The sequence below is a fragment of the Stigmatopora argus genome, chromosome 16, assembly GCF_051989625.1.
Source record: "Stigmatopora argus isolate UIUO_Sarg chromosome 16, RoL_Sarg_1.0, whole genome shotgun sequence".
In the NCBI taxonomy this organism is placed as follows: domain Eukaryota; kingdom Metazoa; phylum Chordata; class Actinopteri; order Syngnathiformes; family Syngnathidae; genus Stigmatopora; species Stigmatopora argus.
The window spans coordinates 13,927,501-13,948,982 of NC_135402.1; the positions used below are offsets into that span (position 1 = coordinate 13,927,501).

The following is a 21,482-nucleotide window of genomic DNA, read 5'->3' on the forward strand; positions in this document are numbered from 1 at the left end:
TCTGGGGGAAAAAACTGTCTTTGAGTCTATTCGTGTTTTGTGAGACCTGTAGCGTCTGCCAGAGGGCAGCAGCTGGAACAGATTGTGACCAGGGTGGTAGGGGTCCCTAATTATGTTCCCAAATCTGCTGAGGTAGCGAGGACTGGCAATGTCATCCAGTGTAGGAAGCGAGCAGCAGATGATCTTCTGGGCGGTGTTGATAACTATCTCCATGGCTTTTCTGTCTGCTGCCGTGCTTCCAGCGTACCACACTGTAATGCAGTATGCCAGGATGCTCTCCACAGTGGCTCTATAGAAGTTTACCAGAAGCTTAGTGTCCAACTTGTTCCTCCTGACTACCCTCAGGATATGGAGTCGCCTCTGGGCCCTCTTTACCGCTGCCGTGGTGTTGGTAGACCAGGAGGGCTTGTCCCTGGTCTACCAACACCGCGGCATTTACTAAAACCACGTTCTTCATCTTATTCCTGTCATTATTTTGGGGGAAATTAAACTTCCACTTCACTCCTCCTCGCCACCCAGCCGTCAATTACCGAGAGAAGTTCTTGGCCCAGGATGTTTTCTATCTTCACTGTGACGACTACTGGGATCAATTCTAATCTGGGGATGGTGACCTGTTTGAGCGAGGCCACTCTCGATTTGCCCGTCATGAGGAAACAACACTTCTCGCCTTGTTGGTTTTCCAAAGCAAGTGTGACATGCTGAAGTGTTTATCGGCAATAACCAATCACTATTGTGATTATTTCTCCCTGTGTTTCAAGCGAAAATGCAGGGTTCAACACAAGCAAGCCTGTCACAACCAGGAACGAACATTTTCAGCACTAAATCGAATAAAAACGTATGCCAGAAATACGTCAGGACAGGCTCGACTTTCAGCATTAGCTTCGATGGCGATAGAAAAGGAGGAGGAAAGAAAGGAGGATGCATATTGTGTACAGGTAAAAAGGATTTTTGGTGAGTAAAATATGGCTATATCCCTAAATAATATTTCAATTGTATGAGGTTATTATTGGTGATTTTTTGTGTCGCAGCTGTAGCTGAGTAGAGGTTTTATAGCCATAAAATAGTTTTTGAGGGTTGGATTGATTCCGAGAGCTGAAGGCGTCGCAAGGAAATTCACGGACCCCCACTGAATGTTAATATAGGTGACATAGTTTTAAATTAGAAGATTTTCAGCTAGTGGTGTCCCTTGAGATTTTTTCAATACAAAAAGTGTGCCGCAGCTCAAAAAAGGGTGGGAAACACTGCTCTAGAGGACCGGAGTTGGCCACCCCTGCTCTAGCATGAAAATTGAAAAAAATGCTGCATACAGGAAGTGTATTTACCTCTCAGGGGACGTTTCTTAATTTGTATTGATGTTCCATATCTTGCATCAAAAGGTTTCACATCGAAGCTTGTTGGAAACTGAATATTTTGTATGTAGAAGCATTTCTAAGCAGAGGTATGACTGTAAAACAAATTGGGGCATTCACTGAATGAAACAATAGATTTTAAGTAGAGCTAGGCGATAAAACAATAACAATTATAATCATGAAATATTTTTTTCCAACAATAATAATTTTGAAAAAATGATAAAAAATCATTAATTTTAAACTGCAACTACACCACCCAACTACCAAACAGTGCGGGGGCGCAGTTGAGACAAGAACGATAGTTCCACACCAAAGCTCAGGAGAAGAGATTGATCAGGAAATGTGTTTTTAGCTTGGTTAGCAATAAAGACTAACACGGAGAATGAACACAAAAGGACTAACACGGCCAAAATGACCAATTATGAGATGTAACACAACACAGAGCCGATCCACTAAAAGATCCAAGTGAATTCTCCCTGGCATTTTCTTTTTTTTTAAATGCCTTGGAAATAGCTGTGCACATAGAGCAGCTTTATTGAAAATGTCCTTAACCCACTGTCATTATTTGAGGACAGCCTTTAATTTTTCTTACTTCATATCAAGGTGTTTAACCTTTTTATATAGTATTTACTCGCATATAAGCCACCCACACGTATAAGCCGCACCCTTAAAATTGTTGAATTTTACAATTTCTCACGTATAAGCTGCCCCCGGATTCCCAATTTTCACCTCCATATTCATGGTTTTAATAGGGAGTACAAATGTGTTACTTTGAAGGGAAATTTTCACATTATTGGGGTAAATATCATAAGTTAATATGCCTGTCTTTGTAAATGCAAAATATCAATTTATTGGAAAAAAGAAATGTCTAGCTTGATGAGAACCTGATGCTTTCTAATGACTGAAATTACAATTTTCTTAAATTTTGTTTTAGCGTTTTATCTATTTGTCTTTTCTCTATTTTGAAATAAATGACCGCATCGGCCGCATTGTCTTGCATCATCGTGTCATTGCGTCGTCAACTTGCAGTTTCGTGCCTGTCGTGGTTTTATGCACATTTAAGCCGTACCCTCGATTCAGTTATTATTTATCTGTCCAACAAAAGCAGCTTACATGCGAGTAAATACGGTAAATGTTCTGAAAACTTTGCAAAAAATCAAATACTTGTTATCTTGGATAAAATGGGTTAAGTACTTTTTGTTGTTTTCATTTTCTGAACCGCGTTATCCCGTTATCCTCACCAGAGCCTTCGAGCAGGAGGCAGGAGACACCCTGAAATGATGGCCAGCGAATCGCCAAACCATTCACGCCCACTCATACCTAGGAGCAATTTAGTGTCCAATCAGCCTACCATGAGTGTCTTTGGAATGTGAGAGGAAACCAGAGTACCGAGAGAAAACCCACACAGGCCCAGGAAGATCATGCAACCTCCACACAGGTGGAGTGACCTGGATTTGAACGCAGGACCCCAGTGGGGCCGACGCACTAATCACCACCCCTGGATTAAGTTCCGCCAACTTAATTTTTTTTGTAAATTGCCATATGTGAGGTAAATTTAGTTTCTTTTTGTGAGGCTGAAAATAGTCTGGTTGCCAATGGTGATGGCTTCAGTTGATTATTTTATTTATTTCATATTGCACAACAACTTTTGATTTGAAGGCAAATTTATAAAAATAAAGACACCTGTCAAATTATCTGCAGGTTTTATTTACTTGTCAGTGTAAGGAGGGCGTGGTCTTATCTTAATTGGACAACAGAACAAAAATAACTTCTAAAATTATATTTCATATTCTCTTCTTATATAGGTAACAGTTACTTTCAGATTTGAATAAGGAGGACAGTGATTTATTTACTTTTTCACAGAAGTTGGAAGTTTCAAATTTGAAACAAAAAAGATGAGTTAAATAGCGAGTGATACTTCTTTTGCAATAACAATTTTTGTCATGATGCCCAGCTCTAATTTTAAGGTAGTAACTTTAAATTTGACTAATACTGTGATTTGCTTTACAAAAAAAATGCTACCTGTAACATGGAGGGAAAAATTGTGAGTGTCACCTAAGAATTAAATGGAGTAGGAGTAAAATTTCTACCTTTATGTACATCAATTTAGGTTTCTACAGGAAAAATGTAGTTATAAATTGAACCGTAGAACAAACTTAACTTTTAAATCAACCATGATTATACATTTGCTTGCAACGAAGAATCTTCCATACCTGTCAACCAGAGCCACTTGCTCTCCTTATTAAAGATTGCAATTCCCCATATTAAGCGATAATAAACCGTACAAACAACGCGGCACATATTTACTCACATAGGGTGCACTTTAAAGTCTATAATTTTCCCCAAAGTGGGCGGGTGCCATCAGCCTTTTGTATGCACTAGAGCAGGGGTGGCCAAGTCTGGTCCTCGAGAGCCGTTATCCGCTCTGTTTTCCATATCTCCCTCCACCAACACACCTGAATCAAATCATCGTGGATTCAAGATTCACAAGATTCAGTAGATGTCGCTGTATGACGCTGACGGCTTGACTGTTCAGCTACATGCTACATAGTGGAAAGGCGAACGTGACTGATGCACATGCGGACATGATGCTTAAAGCATGACAATATTAGCAATCCACAATGCTCTTTTCCTCTGCTACCAATGAACAAGACGATCCAGATTAGAGGCGAAATGGGCAAATTCAGATCGGTTTTGCAAAAAACATACTTTTACATTTTTTCCCCGTACAAAAGTTCTTATACGGCTTACACAATGTGAAATTAAAAAACGTATAAGTTGACAGGTAAATTATTATAATACTTGCATGCAACGAAGTATAAGCTTTTCTCATAGAAGCCTTGTCTAAACAAAGAAAAGCCAGAACGAACGCCTTGGAACACTGAGAACCGGCTCTGAGAAATGCACCTGTGCGATCTGCCCTCCACCACGGACGCTCCCCAAGGATTTCTGACATTTCGGTCCTTCCGGTCTGTTTTGACTAGTACTATACACGCACATAGATAAACACACTCAAAGGTCTCACTTCAACTTGGTTCCACCCCTCCCTTTAGAGTTGAAACGTCCATGTAATCGGGGCCCCCGAATGTAATAAAACAACAGAAAAGACGTGCAAGGTCAGAACGGAGCTGTGAGGGTGTCTCAGCGGATGTTCTCCTTGCAAGTGAAAAATCCAGAAGACTGTCTTTTCCTGTTTTTTTTGTGCGTCAATTTGGGAAAGTCTAACAGTAATAAAAAAAGTTTTGAATTAAAAAAGCTGTTGTAAAAGTTACTATTTTATTGAAAAGACTGACAATTTTACCTACGCACCTCAGTTTGATGCTTAAAAAGACAGTGAAAGTGTTTCATATTATTCTTTTTCTTCACGAAAGCAATTTTCTGAGATAAAGCTGCATAAATGTGGCTGATATTTTAACATTGTGAGAACTGGTTTAACCAATCTAATTTACAATCCTAATCAAAGGGCCAAAATTCTACTTTGAGAAAACAGAAGGGTATTAAAACTACACAATAGACAAATGGAGTAGCCATGGAATGTACTTATGCAGTATGAAACAATGTGCCTGTTTAATGCTGTAAAAAAAATAAAAATAAAAAAAATTAAGGGGGAAAAACCCCCATTGTTTTCTTCGATGAATCCTGAACCTTTAGCGGTAGTGACGGGGCGGCGGGCTGTTGTGTGATGGTCTACGAGGTGGACTATGGCGTGACATGCGTGGAGGGGACTGGTAGCGTGGCTGTGGTGATCCTCGGTATGGTGGTGAAAAGCGACCTCTGGATCTGGAGCGGGAACGCGAACGACTCCAGTTGGGGGTGCCTCTATCCTCATAGACACGAATGTAAGCAGTCTCACCCTGCAAACAAGGACAAAAGTAAATAGTGATGGAAATAGAGGATCCGATTACCGTGGGGTTTTCCACTCACTTGGTGCGATCGGAACTCTGTACGATCCAGCCGGCGCAATGCATAGTCCATGTCCTCTCGACGGAGGAATTCTACGACACCCTCTCCATCCCGTTGCACATCGGCAAAACAGACGTCACCTGCCTCGCGCATATGATCCTTCAGATCCTGCCAACTGCCACTTGGTGGTAATCCTGAGATCATAGTAATAATACCTTTGAAAAAATATGGCAATTATACACAACATGTTTTGGCAAATTACAACGTCTTCTTTGCTCAACATACATTGGAGTTGACTTGCACTCAGATAAACCAGATTAAAATCTCATCACAATTACAATTTAGTTAGATTCAACACTATACAAAATGTTCTAATAATCAACAAACAGGACTTTGACATTTTGGGATAACTGTAAAGGATCCAAATAATATATCAAAAAAGTATTCAAAACAAAAAACTACAAGTTGCAATTTTGCTGACTAAGCAGATTACAGTAAATTACGTCAACATGACTTTCACCTTAGTCATATTGACTGGCAGTCTTCCCATAACAGAAATGCCACTGTGTTTAGGTCGCTAATACATTAGTGCAGAGGTCTCCAAACCAGTCCTCGAGGGCCGCTGTGGGTGCAGGTTTTTGTTCCAACCCATCCAACACAAACAGTTTAACCAATAAGGTTTTAGCTGAAGAAAAAAAAGCGCCTGACTCCAATCCATTGATTGCACTTCTATGATACCAGATTGGTGGAAAGGTTTCTTCTTACAGGTTGGAACGCACCTTTGTGGAATAGTTTGGGGACCACTGAATTAGTGCTTTGAGTTCACTACACAATTGCCCACATCAGCTAGACCTGCTTTTGACTTGACATATTTAGTCCATCCACATTCCTTTTACCAGTCCATAATAAGACAATGTTTCTTTCTCTATTCTGTGTCCAGAGTTTCCAACTTCTCCAGAATTTCCGGAGTTCACCCGGACTAGTAGCGCAAACTGCAGGACTCCTGACAACCTCCCGTAACTCCGGAAAACCCAAAATATTGTCGCTTTAACATTTTCGTTTTCGTTTTTTTTTTCCCATAAGCGAAGTAAGTATTATTAAGGCTGATTAATCCAACAGTGGCGGCCCGGTGATGCGAGTGGTTAGCGCGTCGGTCTCACAGCTCTGGGGTCCTGGGTTCAAATCCAGGTCACGTTCCACTTGTGTGGCCACCGATTCAGGGTGTCCCCCGCCTGTGGCCTGGAGACAGCTGGGATTGGCTCCAGCACCCCCCACGACCCTATTGAGGATAAAGCAGTTCAGTGGGATGAGATGACACAAACAACCAGGCTTTTGTTTTGAAACAAAGCCAATCATTTCTGGGGTTGTTCTAAAGCAGGGGTCTCAAACTCAATTTACCTGGGGGCCGCAAGAGGCAGAGTCTGGGTGAGACTGGGCCGCATCAGGATTTCCACAAGAAAAGCGCTGATAAAACATTCCAACGTTATCAAATATCTTTATTTTTTAACAAAAAATAATGAAATAAACCTCAGTGAAGTAGAGCACATCCCCATATTCTGACTCCATTTCCTCCAAAAAAGCACGGAACCTTCTGTGCTTAAGCCCCTGGATCGGATTTGGTTGATGCATTTCACAACGACAGACATCACATTGTCAAACTTCAGGCATCTGCTGCAAAGGGCCTGATGATGGATAATGTAGTGCAGAGCTATGGCCTCCTCCACAACCTCCTCTTCCAGTTTTTTTTGAACAAGTTCTACCAGTCCATTCTTCCTCCCTGTCATTGATGGGGCTCCATCAGTTGTTATTCAGACAAAGCTCTTCCATGGCAAACTGGCATTCTCAATGGCATCACACAGCTGGTGAAATATTTCCTTAGCGGTGGTCTGGCCATGCATTGGAATTACTGTGAGAAACTCCTCCATCACTTCAAAATTGTCATCAACACCACGGACATATATTGCGAGCTGGGCAGTGTCTGTGATGTCTGTGGTCTCATCAAGAGCCACTGAATATACACTGAAACATTGTGCTTTCTCACACAGTTGATCATAAATGTCACTTGACAGGTCAGAAATGCGCTCTGCCACGGTGTTGGCAGAAAGGCTGATGTGGTTGAACTGACTTTTCTTTTCTGGACAGACAAAATGTGCAGCCTGTCATATGCACTTTTTGATAAATTCACCTTCTGTGAATGGCTTTCCTGCTTTAGCAATCAACTCACAAACGGCGTAGCTAGCTTCGACTGCTGCATTACTGTCTTTGGTAGCCTTCTTGAAGAAACCCTGTTGCCTCAGAAGACGTGTTTTAAGACTGGCAACCTGGTTGGCTCTCTCATGTCCCTGGTATTTTTCGTACTCCTCAGCATGTCTCGTAGTATAACGACGTTTCAAGTTGTATTCCTTGTGCACCGCAACTTTTTCAGTGCAAATGAGACATGTCGGGGTGCCCCTGTGCTCAACAAAGAAATATTGCACTCCCCACTTTTCTTGAAACTGTCTGTACTCATCACCGACCTTTCTCTTCACGGCAGGCTTTGAAAGAGACATCTCTGGGGCTCTGTAATATGTGTTTCCACTTGGAATGAGTCTCGGGTTGAACTTTAACTTTCAGTCGCGCGGGTCTGTGGCGCATGTGCACTTTCGCTCTCCGATCGCATTGGATTACGGCAGTTCTCTGAACTTCTCAAGTGTCATGTTAACGCACTTACTGTTAAGTTTCAGTTTCATTCGTGGAAATGGCTACAGACACAGACACAGGCTGGATCACGGATCATAGCGCTTCATTCAGTTCTATGCTGAGAGCAGCGGAGGACTGTGCGCGCCGAGCGGAGTGATCGGCTTCACGGCTTCTCCTCCGCCCAGCTGATTGGAGGAATGAATGAGTGAGTGAGCGAGGCACTGGACAGCCCGGCCGATGTCCCGCCCTCCAGAGCCGTATACCTCACCGTGATTGGTTCATTCAGCTCCGAACACAAGTGTCATTCATATCAATCTTGCGGGCCGCACGAACATTAATCTTTCATATTAAGACGGGGGCCGCAAATTATTGTCCCGGGGGCCGCAGTTGGCCCGCGGGCCGCGAGTTTGAGACCCCTGTTCTAAAGGAAGTAGTAGTACAGTTTTATCAATATGCCCGCTCGAGATAAGCACAAAATGGATGGCAATTTAGATTAAACTTCTAAGAAACCCAGACACTCGCAAAAGTTTATTGGTTCGTAATTTGCCAATAAATGATCGACAAATTATACTTTGTTCACTTTTAATACTTATTTTCATTTTAAAGTTTGTAAATACACTATTTCAATTAATGTTAAAACATAATTAAAGTTTAATTTAAATTGTCCTACGTTATTTATTTTTGTTTTTTAACATCTTTAATCGATTTTGTGTGAATCACATTCACTCCGGAAAAACTCTGGAAATGGGACTAGGGTACTCCTGAAATGGGGTCGACTGAGGTTGGCAGCGCTGTATTTCCCTACACATCTCTCTTTTTTTTCAGGACAGTGTGATGTTCTTATTAATCAAACCCTTGGTCTCTCAATTTTCATGACCAGCAAGCCGTCTCTTCCACTTTTCATTTAGAGTGCAAAATACCCACCAATAATTTAGGGCTTGCATCTATGGATCCCTTTTAACGCTGCAGTCTACTATGTATGAAAGGAAAAACATCAGACAATTATTTGAATATCCTACGTACTTCGTTTCTACACTTCATTTTCAAGTCAGGCCGCCTATAAAAGTCCATTTATCTCCAGTCCACCATCAACAGAATATCTGATAAGGTCCATCCACTTTTCTTTTAAACCTCATGTTTTTCATGAACAAGGGAGACATATCAGCCTACGATTTATAACTTCAGTCCACTAGTCAGAGAACCAAGAGTGAGAGGAACATATCCACTAGAGACTCTGCAAATCCTCCGTTATACTGGACATTTTATTTTAGGCCATGGGTGAGACCTGTTTATTGCTAGTGACATCCAATTAACACTTGTTTTCCAGTCCACTACTGATGAACAAGATAGCAACTACCCTTAATTCATTTAGGCTGCATATACCGGTCTAATATCGGCACTGTAAGAAGAGGCAACTCTCTAAATTTCCTTTCTTAACATTTCTAACATTCTCTGAGCCACCACGCAACAAAAAAAGGGTCGTTGTCTACGATTTATTATTTTCATTGCTAGCTTCATGGTCCATGGAAGAAAAGAAACATTCGCTACTTTTGTCCCACCACCAAAGACAAATTGACAGTGACTGTAAATCCACTTTCTTCCTAGTCCGTGTTTTAGTCCGCCATTGGATGCAAGGGTAAAAAACATTAAGTGATTTTGAACATTTTCCATAAATCTTGAGTCCAAAAGTAGCTAGGCCTACCTCTTGTCGTTGATCTATCAGTCGGCTCATTTTCCATTAGAGCCCAAGGAAGCCACATCTAGTAATAATTCTTGAATTGCATCTTACGTTTCCATTTGTCTTCTCGTCCGCCATGAGAGGTAGCTGCTAGTGATTTGTCACTTCTAATTAGAATTCTCTCTATGCTGTTGTCCACCATAGGATGGTTAGAAAATCCTTGATTTGGCATGTCCACTCCCACTTGGGACACTTGAGCGAATTAATAATGGCCTAAAACTGTCCACCTACCGGTCACTATTACACGGAACTCAGACCTCCGTGTCGGGGGTCCAAATCTTCCTCTGGGTCCTCCTCTTTCACCACCTCCGCCACCTCCCATTGGACTAAATTTACTAGAGGATCGAGGATACTCTACACGCAGTTTGGAGTCTCCATATACGTATCCATTCCTTCCATAGACAGCGTCATCTGCATCCCTAGAGAAGAGAGCACACAACTCCTTACGAATGCTCGCTGCTATTTTGTGGATCCCTTCCTTGTTGGGAGTCACTTGAAGTACTTGAACAAATAAAAACAAAAACTGGATACCCTACATTGGAATGAAGATGGACCGATCCCCAGACTCACCGTGGGTCTTCAAATCGGATAAAGGCAAATGGAATAGTCCCCCGGTTGTTTTTTAATTCAATCTCACGGATTTTTCCATATTTGTAGAATAGAGCCTCAATATCCCTCTCCTGGATGTCCATAGGAAGATTCCCGACATAAATCCGCCCCTCCGACATGGTGAAGGAAGAAGTTCCACTGCTGCTGACACAAAAAGAGAATTGGGGGGGGGGGGGGGGGGGGGGGTACTGTTGACTTGTAATTTGTTTTTATTTTGGCAGTATTTGGTATCGTAATGCTAATCCAATCTTCCAATACCTTACTTAAGTCACAAATAAAAAGATAAGCCTGCAGTGTTCAGATGAGTTCAAGACAAATGGCAGATGACTAACAGGCACCAACCAAAATGGTTCTGTAGTACTGAGTCTCAAAATGTCTCATCGTTCAGTGCCAAGTTTTAATAACAAGAGAAAAATCATGTGATGTAAACCTTATCACCTTAAGAAAGAAACACACTAGGGCAGGGGTTGGCAACCCAAAATGCTTAAAGAGCAATGGTGACATAAAAAACATGTCTTGAGGCACAAAAAAAATCAAAAGCCTTATAATGAAGGCAATACATGCTGTATTTATCTATATTAGTCCACTATGAAAGTGACTAAGTTAGCGACAAATACGTTATACAGATTCATGATTAAATATGTATTTACCCTTGAGTGGATTCTGTAGAGAACGACGTACCACGTGACAGATGGGTTGTAAGATGCCGCCCTAAATTTAACTTCATTACAAGACAAGCAGGGGGCTCCGGCTTCCCCGGACCCACCTGCTTGTTTAGAACCAAAAGACAATTGTTGCGCTATTAAAAAAATATCTTTTGAAAAATGGGTGTTTAACAGATAAAAGATTGAGTTTACACACGTAGAGAAGGTGAAGAAATCCAATCATTCGTCTATTAGGATCCGACAGCTTTTTCTGGCCACCATAAAAAAATTTAACTCTACGTTGCACGGCTTGGACAAACGTAGCGAGAAAATCTTAACATGCACACATCCATTTATAAATCTCTTTATTAGGATTATAGATGGAATGCAGAAGATTGTGCTGCCATCTTGGTGCGCTTCAATTTACGTTTTTCCCAACTCGATACGAAATGAGAACTCTTCTTTTTAGGCATAATTGGTGAAAAGTGAGCGACCCGGTGGCACGAGAGGTTAGCGCGTCGGCCTCACAGCTGATTGGACACTCTAAATTGCCCCTAGGTATGGGTGTGAGTGTGCATGGTTGTCTGTCTCCTAGTGCCCTGCGATCGGCTAGCCACCGATTCAGGATGTCCCCCGCCTCTGGCCCGGAGTCAGCTGGGATAGAGGGTTGTAAGCGCTACGAGCAAACGGAAGTCAAATGCCTTGCCACTTGCCTGGAGTGTTTTGAATGGATTTACAGTAATCCCTCGATTATCGCGGTTAATGTAGACCAGACATAGCCGCGATGAACGGAAAACCACGAAGTAGTGTCACCACTATTTTTTTTTATTTTTTTTTTACTTCAATGCCGAGTCCTTGTAGCAAGCGGAGGACAGGGCAGAAGCTTCCGCTTGCGATTTTCAGCGTGGATTTTCACATTTTTCTGGACATAAAAAAAAATATATACCATATTTAGTCGCATATAAGCCGCCCGTGCACATAAACCGCACCCTGAAAATTGCCTTGAATATTATTATTTTACAATATCTCACGTATAAGCCGCCCCCTGATTCACAATTTTCACCTCCATATTCATGGTTTTAATAGGGAGTAAAATGTGTTACCTTGAAGGGAAAATCTTCAGAAAAATCATCACAAGTGGTATTTCTGAGATTCCTTATGAATCAAAAGCACATTATTGAATATATAATTATTCAATTTGAAAAAAGAAATGTCTACCTTGATAAGAACCTGATTCTTTCTAATTACAGAAATTACAATTTTCTTACCAGAAGTTTAAGATGTTGTGGCAGCCATATTGCTCTGATGTCAAAATATCTCAATTCTTTCCATGGTTCATATTACTCCAATAGTTGTTACTTTCGAAAAAAACAGCGAAAAAAAAAAATCAATATTAGCGAATTAGCTTAGCGTTGCGATGGTCTGTGATAGCGCTGGGACACCATCTACCCAGATACTACGGTCAGAGTGAGACGAAGGCACATAGATGCTTCATCTTTTTTTATATCCAATCCAAGTAATTGACAATGTAGCACATTCTTCTTTGACAATACATTACAATCAACTTTGATGAACACTGAATCAAACTCCGCTGGAAATGTTCGCGGTGCTCTCTACTAAAGATTACAACTCAAACTGCAACTACAGGACCCCAAGCTGTCTGCCTAGGTGCCTGAACGAAAAGAAGGATATAACCTGATAGGTAAGATGGCTGTGCTCCGTGCGAGCAGTGATGGGAACGTGAGTTTTTTCACGTTTTATGCAAGATACATATTTTTTCTTCTTGATTTTCATTCATAGACGTAAAAATAAATTTTGTTTTGTCTGTTTATCTTTTCTCCATTTTGAAATTAATTACCGTATCGGCATTCGCTTGCATCGTGACGTCACGGCGCACCCAACGACGCCATTTCATGTCACTGCGCCACTTCGTGTCACGGTGCCATTTTTTTTGCATGTCCTGTTTTTATGCGCATATATGCCGTGCCCTCAATTCAGTCATCATTTAATGTCCGACAAGAGCGGCTTATGTGCCAGTAAATACAGTATATAAACAGTGGTACCTTGAGATACAAGCTTAATGCGTTCCGGGACTTTAATGGTTGTAATTCACCATCTACTAACAGAGTAACAAATAACTAGTTGTTATGTTTAATAATAAGAGACATTCTTTGATACAACTGGGAGTCCGTGGATGGGGAGAGATAGAGACTTGACATATGTGCCCTGTATCGTTATCCACGCTCATTTACATTTGTTTGTTATGTTGAGTGCGTTGCCGTGCAAAAACTGTCCTTCTCTCCCCCCTCTACAAAATCTGTCTAATTTTAGTACAGTGGTACCTCGTCATACGACCGCTCGTCATACAAAATGCTCGTCTTACGGGGGAAATTTCGATCGAATAATTCGCCCGTGATGCGGTCAAAATTTCGTGATGCGACCAAGCCAGGTGGCAATGGCATTTTTTTTGCATATCTTTCGTGTATAACAATATTTACGAGCACCGGATGAGTTATTCAGACCAGGAAACGCACAACGCGCATGCGCGGGGAAAAGAGGGCTTCCTGGGTAATGAAATATACTCGTGCACACAACGCCGACAGGCAATGGCACTCAGAATAAAACTTTACCCACAATCAATACGTGGGTAAGCTCAGCTGCTGCATTTCCTGTTATTTTTATCTAATACGAGGAGTATTATATTACTTCTTGTTGGCTGCTCATAAGAACATCAGGGGCACTGGCTCGCAACAGCATCCCCGGTAGCAACTCTATCATAGGCGCCGTTCGAGGGGATGCGAACACAGATGCTACAAGCTAAAAGGAGCCGCTAGCCAGCGCCTCCGAAGCTCCCATGAGCAGCGGAGCGATCGCTGATAAAAGACTGCTGCTCGTTGGCTGCTCATAAGAACATCAGGGGCACTGGCTCGCAACTCCCCACAATAGCAACCACGGTAGCAACTCTATCATAGGCCCCGTTCGAGGGGATGCGACCACAGATGCTACAAGCTAAAAGGAGCCGCTAGCCAGCGCCCCCGAAGCTCCCATGAGCAGCGGAGCGATCGCTGATAAAAGACTGCTGCTCTTTGGCAAGTGGTCGTGCGTTATCCGATTGTGAGGACATTTGTGTGCATCATTTTCGGAATATTTTGAAGGGAATAGTACGACAGCAAACAGCCCATCGATAGCGAACGTGAGGGTGGAGTGTTTGTTCCGTTTACGAGTGCGTTGTGTGGAGAAAAAAAAAACGGAGCCCCCCGCCCCTTTTGTGCCCCTCTCCCCTCGGCGAAATCCGCCCAATTTTAGTTAGATTAAACACTTTATTTCTATTAAACCACTAGTTATGTGTTACTTTGTTAATAGATGGGGAATTAGAAGAAATAAAACATTTTTCCAATCCAATATCCTGTTTTTGGTGTTTTTTCAGAGGGCTGGAACGAATTAATTTTTTTCCCCATTCATTTCAATGGGAAACGTCCGCTCGAGTTACGAGAACCTCGTCATACGATCTCAGTCTCGGAACGGATTACGCTCGTATGTCGAGGTACCACTGTACTATTAAACATCATAACCACTAGTTATTTGTTACTCTGTTAATAGATGGCGAATTAGAACAAATAAAATATTTCCATTCCAACATCCTGTTTTTTGGTGTTTTTTCAGTGTTGGGGTTATTCTGGATGCTATTATATATGTGCGCATTAATCCTTATATGTATGTATGGAATATTAATCATATGTATAAATGAAATATTAATCATTATATGTATATATTAATATGTGCTTGCAACGAAGACAAACGCTTACTTTAACAAGCTCCAAGGTCACTCTCCACGGCTGCTGGCTCCGAGCACTGTTTTGATTTGGATAAACCTCGACCCTTTACCCAGTTGCAAGTTCACAATGAATATTCGGGGAAGGACTCTTAAATTGTTTTTACTTGAATTCCGAAGATGGCTATCGAATCAACCTCCCAGGATACTCGCGAATTGTTTAAAAATAGTGTTGCTCGGTTCACCTAATATGGAATTGTTTTGCCCGAATGGAGGCTTGTTGCAGTTGTTTTTTACCTTAATTGTGTTATTTGGGTTAAACGTTTATGCAATTGAAATGAATAACCTGGTAATTGTTTTGATTCGATGTCTTAAATGGGCAGGAGAGAATTAGGTCCTTTAGAATGATCCGTGGCGAGGACGAGCCAGGATGGATTTTGACTTGCAAGATAACGCTGGAGATGTGCCCGATGCCTTCCTTGTATTGTTTTATATTACATTAAAGTATATCTAATAATGAACCCATCATTTAGGGTTGGAATGAATTACCGTATTTCCACACCTATAGGGCGCACATAAAGGTCTAAAATTTTCTATAAAATAGTTAATGCGCCTTGTTTGTGCACTAAATTCAATTTTTGTATGGCCCTGACCGCTTGAGTGACTGGTTTTATTTCTTGCCGGCACGCTACTTGTTGCAATCAAGCCAGCGGACGTTCACCCTAAAAATAGCCTCCCCTCGCATTCCAAGCATTACGGTAAATCCATTCAAAACATCCAAGGGGAGTGGCAAGGGATCTAACTTCTGTCTGCTCACAACGCTTTTAACTCTCAAAAACACTCTCAATACTTACTTTGAAAATGGACTGAAGCCATGCATCGAACACAATTTAACAGCTTTGCTCATGGCTTGAGACTGATGAATGCCGATTGGCCAACAGAGTAGTTCGGGCAGGCAGCGTCGCACGAGTTACGTGACGATTTGGAATGAATTGTCGATGCCGATATAACAACGAGGAGAATCAAAGGCTTGGGAGATGCATGTCACGAATTACAATGGATTGTGGATGACTGGGCTCAAGTGTCGGCCAGCACTGTTGTTCGAGCTTTCGCCAAGGCTGGGATCAAGTTCCCGGAATACACAAGTCTGACTGACAGTGGAGCATTGCATGTTGAACGCCGAACTTTATGGCAGCGGGCACGGGTGCAGCGTCTCTTTGCTCTCCAGTTTGGTGCTTTGTTTCATCAGTCTTAATGTTATTTACGAACATCTGCGAGGCACTCGTTTTCTCCAGTCGTCAGGATTTAATTACTCTCGGTAGGAAATGCGATATACCCATCACAACAGATTACCAACAAACCTACAATAACCCTGAGGACATCTCGAGATCACCGGATCGCCGTGGATTGTCAGCCCACCCAGCGTATGACGGAGGCGGCGAAGGGAAAGAAAGCAAAAGCGGGGATGCCGGGCGTGCCTAGCTGCTAAGCTAAGGAAACTGTGGGATGGACTGGCCAAGTGGCCTAATAATTGTTTGTTCATGTCGCGCCATGTGGCCAAACTGGGGTTACAATTGTTTGTTAAGATCGTAAAATGTAAGATAGACTGGACAAACTGGCACGACAATTGTTTGTTAAGTCAGGAACTGCAGCATTATTCTCATCATGGATACGTGGCTACACCCGCAAATCCCCGATGCCGCGGTCTCGTTAGCGATCCGCACGCTACGCACGAACGACAGACCCACGGGGCCGGGGGTCTGTGTGTACACAATGACTGGTGCTGCAACAGTAGGATCATTAGCACTCACTGTTTTCCTGATTTAAAGCTCTTGGCAGTTCTGTGCAGGCACAAGGGAACTAACGGTAGTCATTGTAATGGCTGTTTACATCCCACCAGATGCTAATGTTAGCACGACACTTGACCTCCTGATAGCGACTGTAAACAAACAGCAGCTTGACCACCCCGATGGCGTCCTTAATGTCGCCAGTGACTTCAACCAAGCATGTTTAAAGACTATTCTGCCTAAGTTTACCCTGTATGTGAAGTGTCACACCAGAGGAGATAAAACTCTAGACCATATTTATTCTAACATTAAACATGCTTATAGAGCCACACCCCTCTCACCTGGCTGGATCCGACCATCTCTCCCTCACCCTCATACACGCCACTCCGAGGCTAACGAGGTCACAAATAAAAAGAATAAAAACATGGCCTGAGGACGCCCTTCCTCAGCTGAAGGACTGTTTTTCCTGCACCATTTGGGAACTTTTTGAACACCACAACGTCCAGGACTACACAGTACTTTCCTATATCAAAAACTGTATGGACACTGTTACTGTTAATAAACGTATCCGGGTTTTTCCAAAAACCCTGTATGACCAGTGAGACACAGGCACTCATTAAACGCTGTAACAACGCCTTTAGGTCAGGGGACAAGTTACAATACAGCGCTGCCAGAGCAGACCTGAAGAGAGGCATTAAAAAGGCCAAGGCAGCATATACAAGGAAAATTGAGGAGCACTTCACAGGAAATAATCCAAAGAAAATGTGGCAGGGAATATGATACATTACCAATTACAATAATAAGGTGTCTGTTAACACAGATGCCTTACTAGCAGAGGAACTGAACCGTTTCTTTGCCCACTTTGAGACTGACAAACTCGATTCAGTCTCAACACATCCACCACCTTACAGCAGTACATTGAAGCTCCAGGAACATGAAGTGAGACAGGTACTGAGGACTGTGAACACCAGGAAGGCTGCTGGCCCTGACGGAGTACCTGGGATGCTGCTCAAAGCCTGTGCTGACCAGCTGACTGGAGTTTTCACAAAGATTATCAATTGTTCCCTGCAACAATCCATCATCCCCTACTGCCTGAAATCTGCCACCACTATCTCTGTCCCTAAAAAGCCAACCATTGACAGCCTGAATGATTACAGGCCTGTTGAACTTATTCCTGTGATCATGAAGTGCTTTGAAAAGTTGCTCGCCCGCAATATCAGGGATAGAATCCCTCCCTCAGTTGACCCTCACCAGTTTGCTTATAGAGCAAGTATAGATAGCTATATATGTCACATCCGTTTAGGTCACGTGGATGAAGTTTCGATTTGTGCCATCCTCAATCGGCGAATTTTAACCGAAAAAGTTAAACGCAAACGTGGAATTTGGCTCCACCCTGAATTCCACCACGGCTTTCGAATTGGAACTTGCTGCTTCCCCGTGTCTAATAACCGAGTGTATTCCAGATCTTTTTAAATTTTTCGAACCAGCCATGACTCGCTTTAAAGGGTTCTGAAGGTGTTGAAGGCTCCCCCTTTTCAGATCCTTTCTTTGTTATTAAATCCATGTAAATTCTGCTGGCTTTTTCACATACAGTTGACTCGGTCACGCTCTCTCCTGCTAACTGTGTATCTTTTATCCATAATAAAAGAAGGCTCTCTATCTCATTATGAATGTCACTGTGCCGGGGGGAAATTAGAGTTAGTCCTTTGGAAGGCTTCTTATCCTTAATTGGGTCCTTCTGCTTCAGGATGGTGCATATCGTTGAAGTATTGCTCTCATATTGCCAAGTAAGCTCCGTGACACGTACAATACTCATATTTTTCAATTACTTTGCGCTTAATATTGATTGTCAACGTTCGCCTCTTCTTTGCACAACTCTTCATTCCACCTGTTTTCTTTGGATCCGTTGTTGTTCACTTTGTATTATGCATTGACTAACGGGAAAAAAACACGGGAAAATGCAACGCTCCACCCAGTGCTCGTAGATGTGTTATACACGAAAGAGATGCGGCAAAAAAGACAGTGCGCTAAAATCATAAACAGCCGCTCATGTTTTGGCCACCTGGCTTCCTCGTATCTCGAAATTTGTCTTGTCTCTCGGGATAATTATTTGATCGGAATTTTACTCGTATCTCGAATTACTCGTATGTCGAGGTACCACTGAGAGGTATGACTGTATGTATCTGTATGTATGTACAGTGGGGCAAATAAGTATTTAGTCAACCACCAATTGTGCAACTTCTACTTGAAAAGATTAGAGAGGCCTGTAATTGTCAACATGGGTAAACCTCAACCATGAGACAGAATGTGGGGAAAAACAACAGAAAATCACATTGTTTGATTTTTAAAAAAATTATTTCCAAATTAGAGTGGAAAATAAGTATTTGGTCACCTACAAACAAGCAAGATTTCTGGCTGTCAAAGAGGTCTACCTTCGTCTAACAAGGTCCCCACTCGTTACTTGTATTAATAGCATCTGATTTCACTTATCGGTATAAAAGACACCAGTCCACAACCTCAGTCTCTCACACTCCAAACTCCACTATGGCCAAGACCAAAGAGCTGTCGGAGGACACCAGAGACAAAATTGTAGATCTACAGCAGGCTGGGAAGACTGAATCTGCAATAGGTAAAACGCTTGGTGTAAAGAAATCAACTGTTGGAGCAATTATTAGAAAATGGAAGACATACAAGACCACTGATAATCTCCCTCGATCTGGGGCTCCAGCAAAATCTCACCCCGTGGCATCAAAATGATAACAAGAACGGTGAGCAAAAATCCCACAACCACACGGGGGGACCTAGTGAAGGACCTAGAGCAGACATGGGCAAACTACGGCGCGTTAGGCTTTTTAATCCGGCCCGCCGACGTTGTCCAAATTATAGTAAAAATCAATGACCTCATTAATTTCCCTTTCCCCTGCAATACCCTTGTTCCCCCGTTAGATGGCGCACTAGTCTAGTAAAAGTATGTAAATGTGTGTGGGAGCTCAAACAGGAGATTAGTTCGTTATTGGAGCTACTTGAGAATACTGCCACATTTCTGAACATATAACTTTTACTGTGGACATCCTGACACACGAACAAGCTGAATGTGAAGCTACAAGAGAAAAAAACAGTTTGTGCATGAAATGCAAGCAAATCTTCCGCCTTCAAAACCAAGCTGGTTTTATTTTTCAAGCAAATATCAGACAAGTCATTTGCTCATTTCCCCACATTGGTTGCGTTAAAAGAGGCCCCCGCATGTGAAAAAATACAGGAAATCTTTGGATGACCTGCATGAGCAATTCTGCCGTCAGTTTTGTGATTTTGGAGTAATTGACAGATGGTGTCATGTCCTTTCTCACAAGACCCGGAAACGGTTCCACAGGAGTTGCAGTTGGAACTGATTGATCTTCAATGTGACAAGTTCAACTCCCTGAAAGTCCCTGAGTTTTATGCTTCATTAAGTGTAGCCAAATTTCCAAACATCCAGAAGATGGCACCAAGGATTCTGGTGTTATTTGGCTCTACATGTGTGAACAGACCTTTAATCTGATGAAAACCAAGAAAGCACCCCATAAATCCCAGATGAGTGATGAGTATGTTAATACTTTAGTCCTTTTTTTCTGTTTATGTTTCATATGTACTGTTAACAAATGCACTTTTTTATATGTATCGTATCTTGTGCTGACCCGGCCCCTCTGTCAATTATTTAAAGTCAATGTGGCTTCCGGGCCGAAAAGTTTGCCCAACCCTGACCTAGAGAGAGCTGGGACCACAGTAACAAAGGCTACTATCAGTAACACGTTGCGCCGCCAGGGACTCAAATCCTGCACTGCCAGACGTCCCCCCCCCCCTCCCCCGCTGAAGCCAGTACACATCCAGGCCCATCTGCGGTAAAAAAAAAAAAAAACAAGTGACAAACAAACTTCTGGACCCGATTAACTTCATAAATACAGTTACCACTGAACTAATCCCGTTCGAAATAGGTACAAGTATGGCTACAATCTTAGCCACATTAACGCACATTTAAATTGCCGTGTGCACGTTAACTACGGGAAAATTTGACTAGGAGACCGCCAAAATATTTCATTACTCCATGCCAACTTTTAGTAACTGTAAAAAACTTAAATCGCTGAACATAATTTTCAAATATAAACAAGCTTTGGGGTAGAAATTATATATTTGAGCGCTGGCCACGCTCATAAGAGCAGGCGTTGGCCTTGCCTGAAATAGGACTCTACCATGTGAAATAGTCTAATTGTGGTCATTAGTTCTATAAAAAAAAACTCGCTTTCGAGCAGTTCGTCAACACGCAAAATTTACAAGAACAGCTAAATTGGAAATCATGAGAACATAACATAGCTAACGCCGATTTCGGCCTAATTGGATAGTAGTATTGGTCTCGTCTCCTAACAAACACAGCCTGCAATATCACCATATGAAATGAGTTACTGTTATTGCACGTAAAAATAATTGAAACGTGTTGATTAATTACCGTTTGGGTGAAAATGTGTTTCTCTGGTTCTACCGTTGCCACTCGGCCTTGCTTCGCTTTGTTGCAGTATGGTGTAGATTTTAAATACAATGCTAGATGTCTTAAAGCACTGTGGATAGCGTAACTTTATCAGCCATCTTGCGACAGAAAAGTTCGATTAATTAATCATTTCCATTCATTTTCTGATTTTGTTGAGGGTTTGGAATTTGAGCAAGATATGGTAATTTAAAACTACATGGTCCTTAACTTTCAGGACTTTAACTTTAAAGAGGAGATACATGCAGTGTTTTTGCTGTCCAATGCAATCAACTTTTCGTGTACATACACAATGGGATCATTAACACTCACTGCTCCCCGGATTTAGAGCTCTTGGCAGTACGGTCCAGGCCCTTCTATGTACCTAGAGAGCCAACGATTGTCATTGTAATGGCTGTTTATGTTGTACCCTGTATTTTCGCTTGAAACACAGGGAGAAATAATCACAATAGTGATTCGTTGTTGCTTCCTCAATCCAGCTTTAC

General features: G+C 42.1%; 2 protein-coding genes across 3 annotated transcripts in view; both read right to left on the reverse strand.

The window, feature by feature from the left end:
• Positions 1-394, reverse strand: part of LOC144091345 (glycolipid transfer protein-like) — a 31,731-nt gene extending 31,337 nt beyond the window's left edge. Inside the window, exon 1 of the mRNA XM_077623602.1 lies at positions 1-394. This exon is cut by the window's left edge and continues 2,211 nt beyond it. The gene's annotated coding sequence lies outside the window, so the exon portion shown is untranslated.
• Positions 395-4,606: 4,212 nt separating this feature from the next.
• Positions 4,607-21,107, reverse strand: srsf9 (serine and arginine rich splicing factor 9). 2 transcript variants are annotated; one of them, XM_077623601.1, is made up of 5 exons: positions 20,962-21,107; positions 10,240-10,419; positions 9,901-10,088; positions 5,274-5,446; positions 4,607-5,203 (listed from the first exon to the last, which is right to left on the reverse strand). In XM_077623601.1, the coding sequence occupies exons 2-5, from the start codon at positions 10,395-10,397 to the stop codon at positions 4,997-4,999; spliced, it is 726 nt and encodes a 241-aa protein (XP_077479727.1). In that variant the 5' UTR covers positions 10,398-10,419; positions 20,962-21,107; the 3' UTR covers positions 4,607-4,996. The 2 variants fall into 2 exon arrangements, with proteins under 2 accessions (XP_077479727.1, XP_077479726.1); XM_077623600.1 differs by lacking the exon at positions 20,962-21,107 and adding an exon at positions 20,223-20,245.
• Positions 21,108-21,482: the final 375 nt, after the last annotated feature.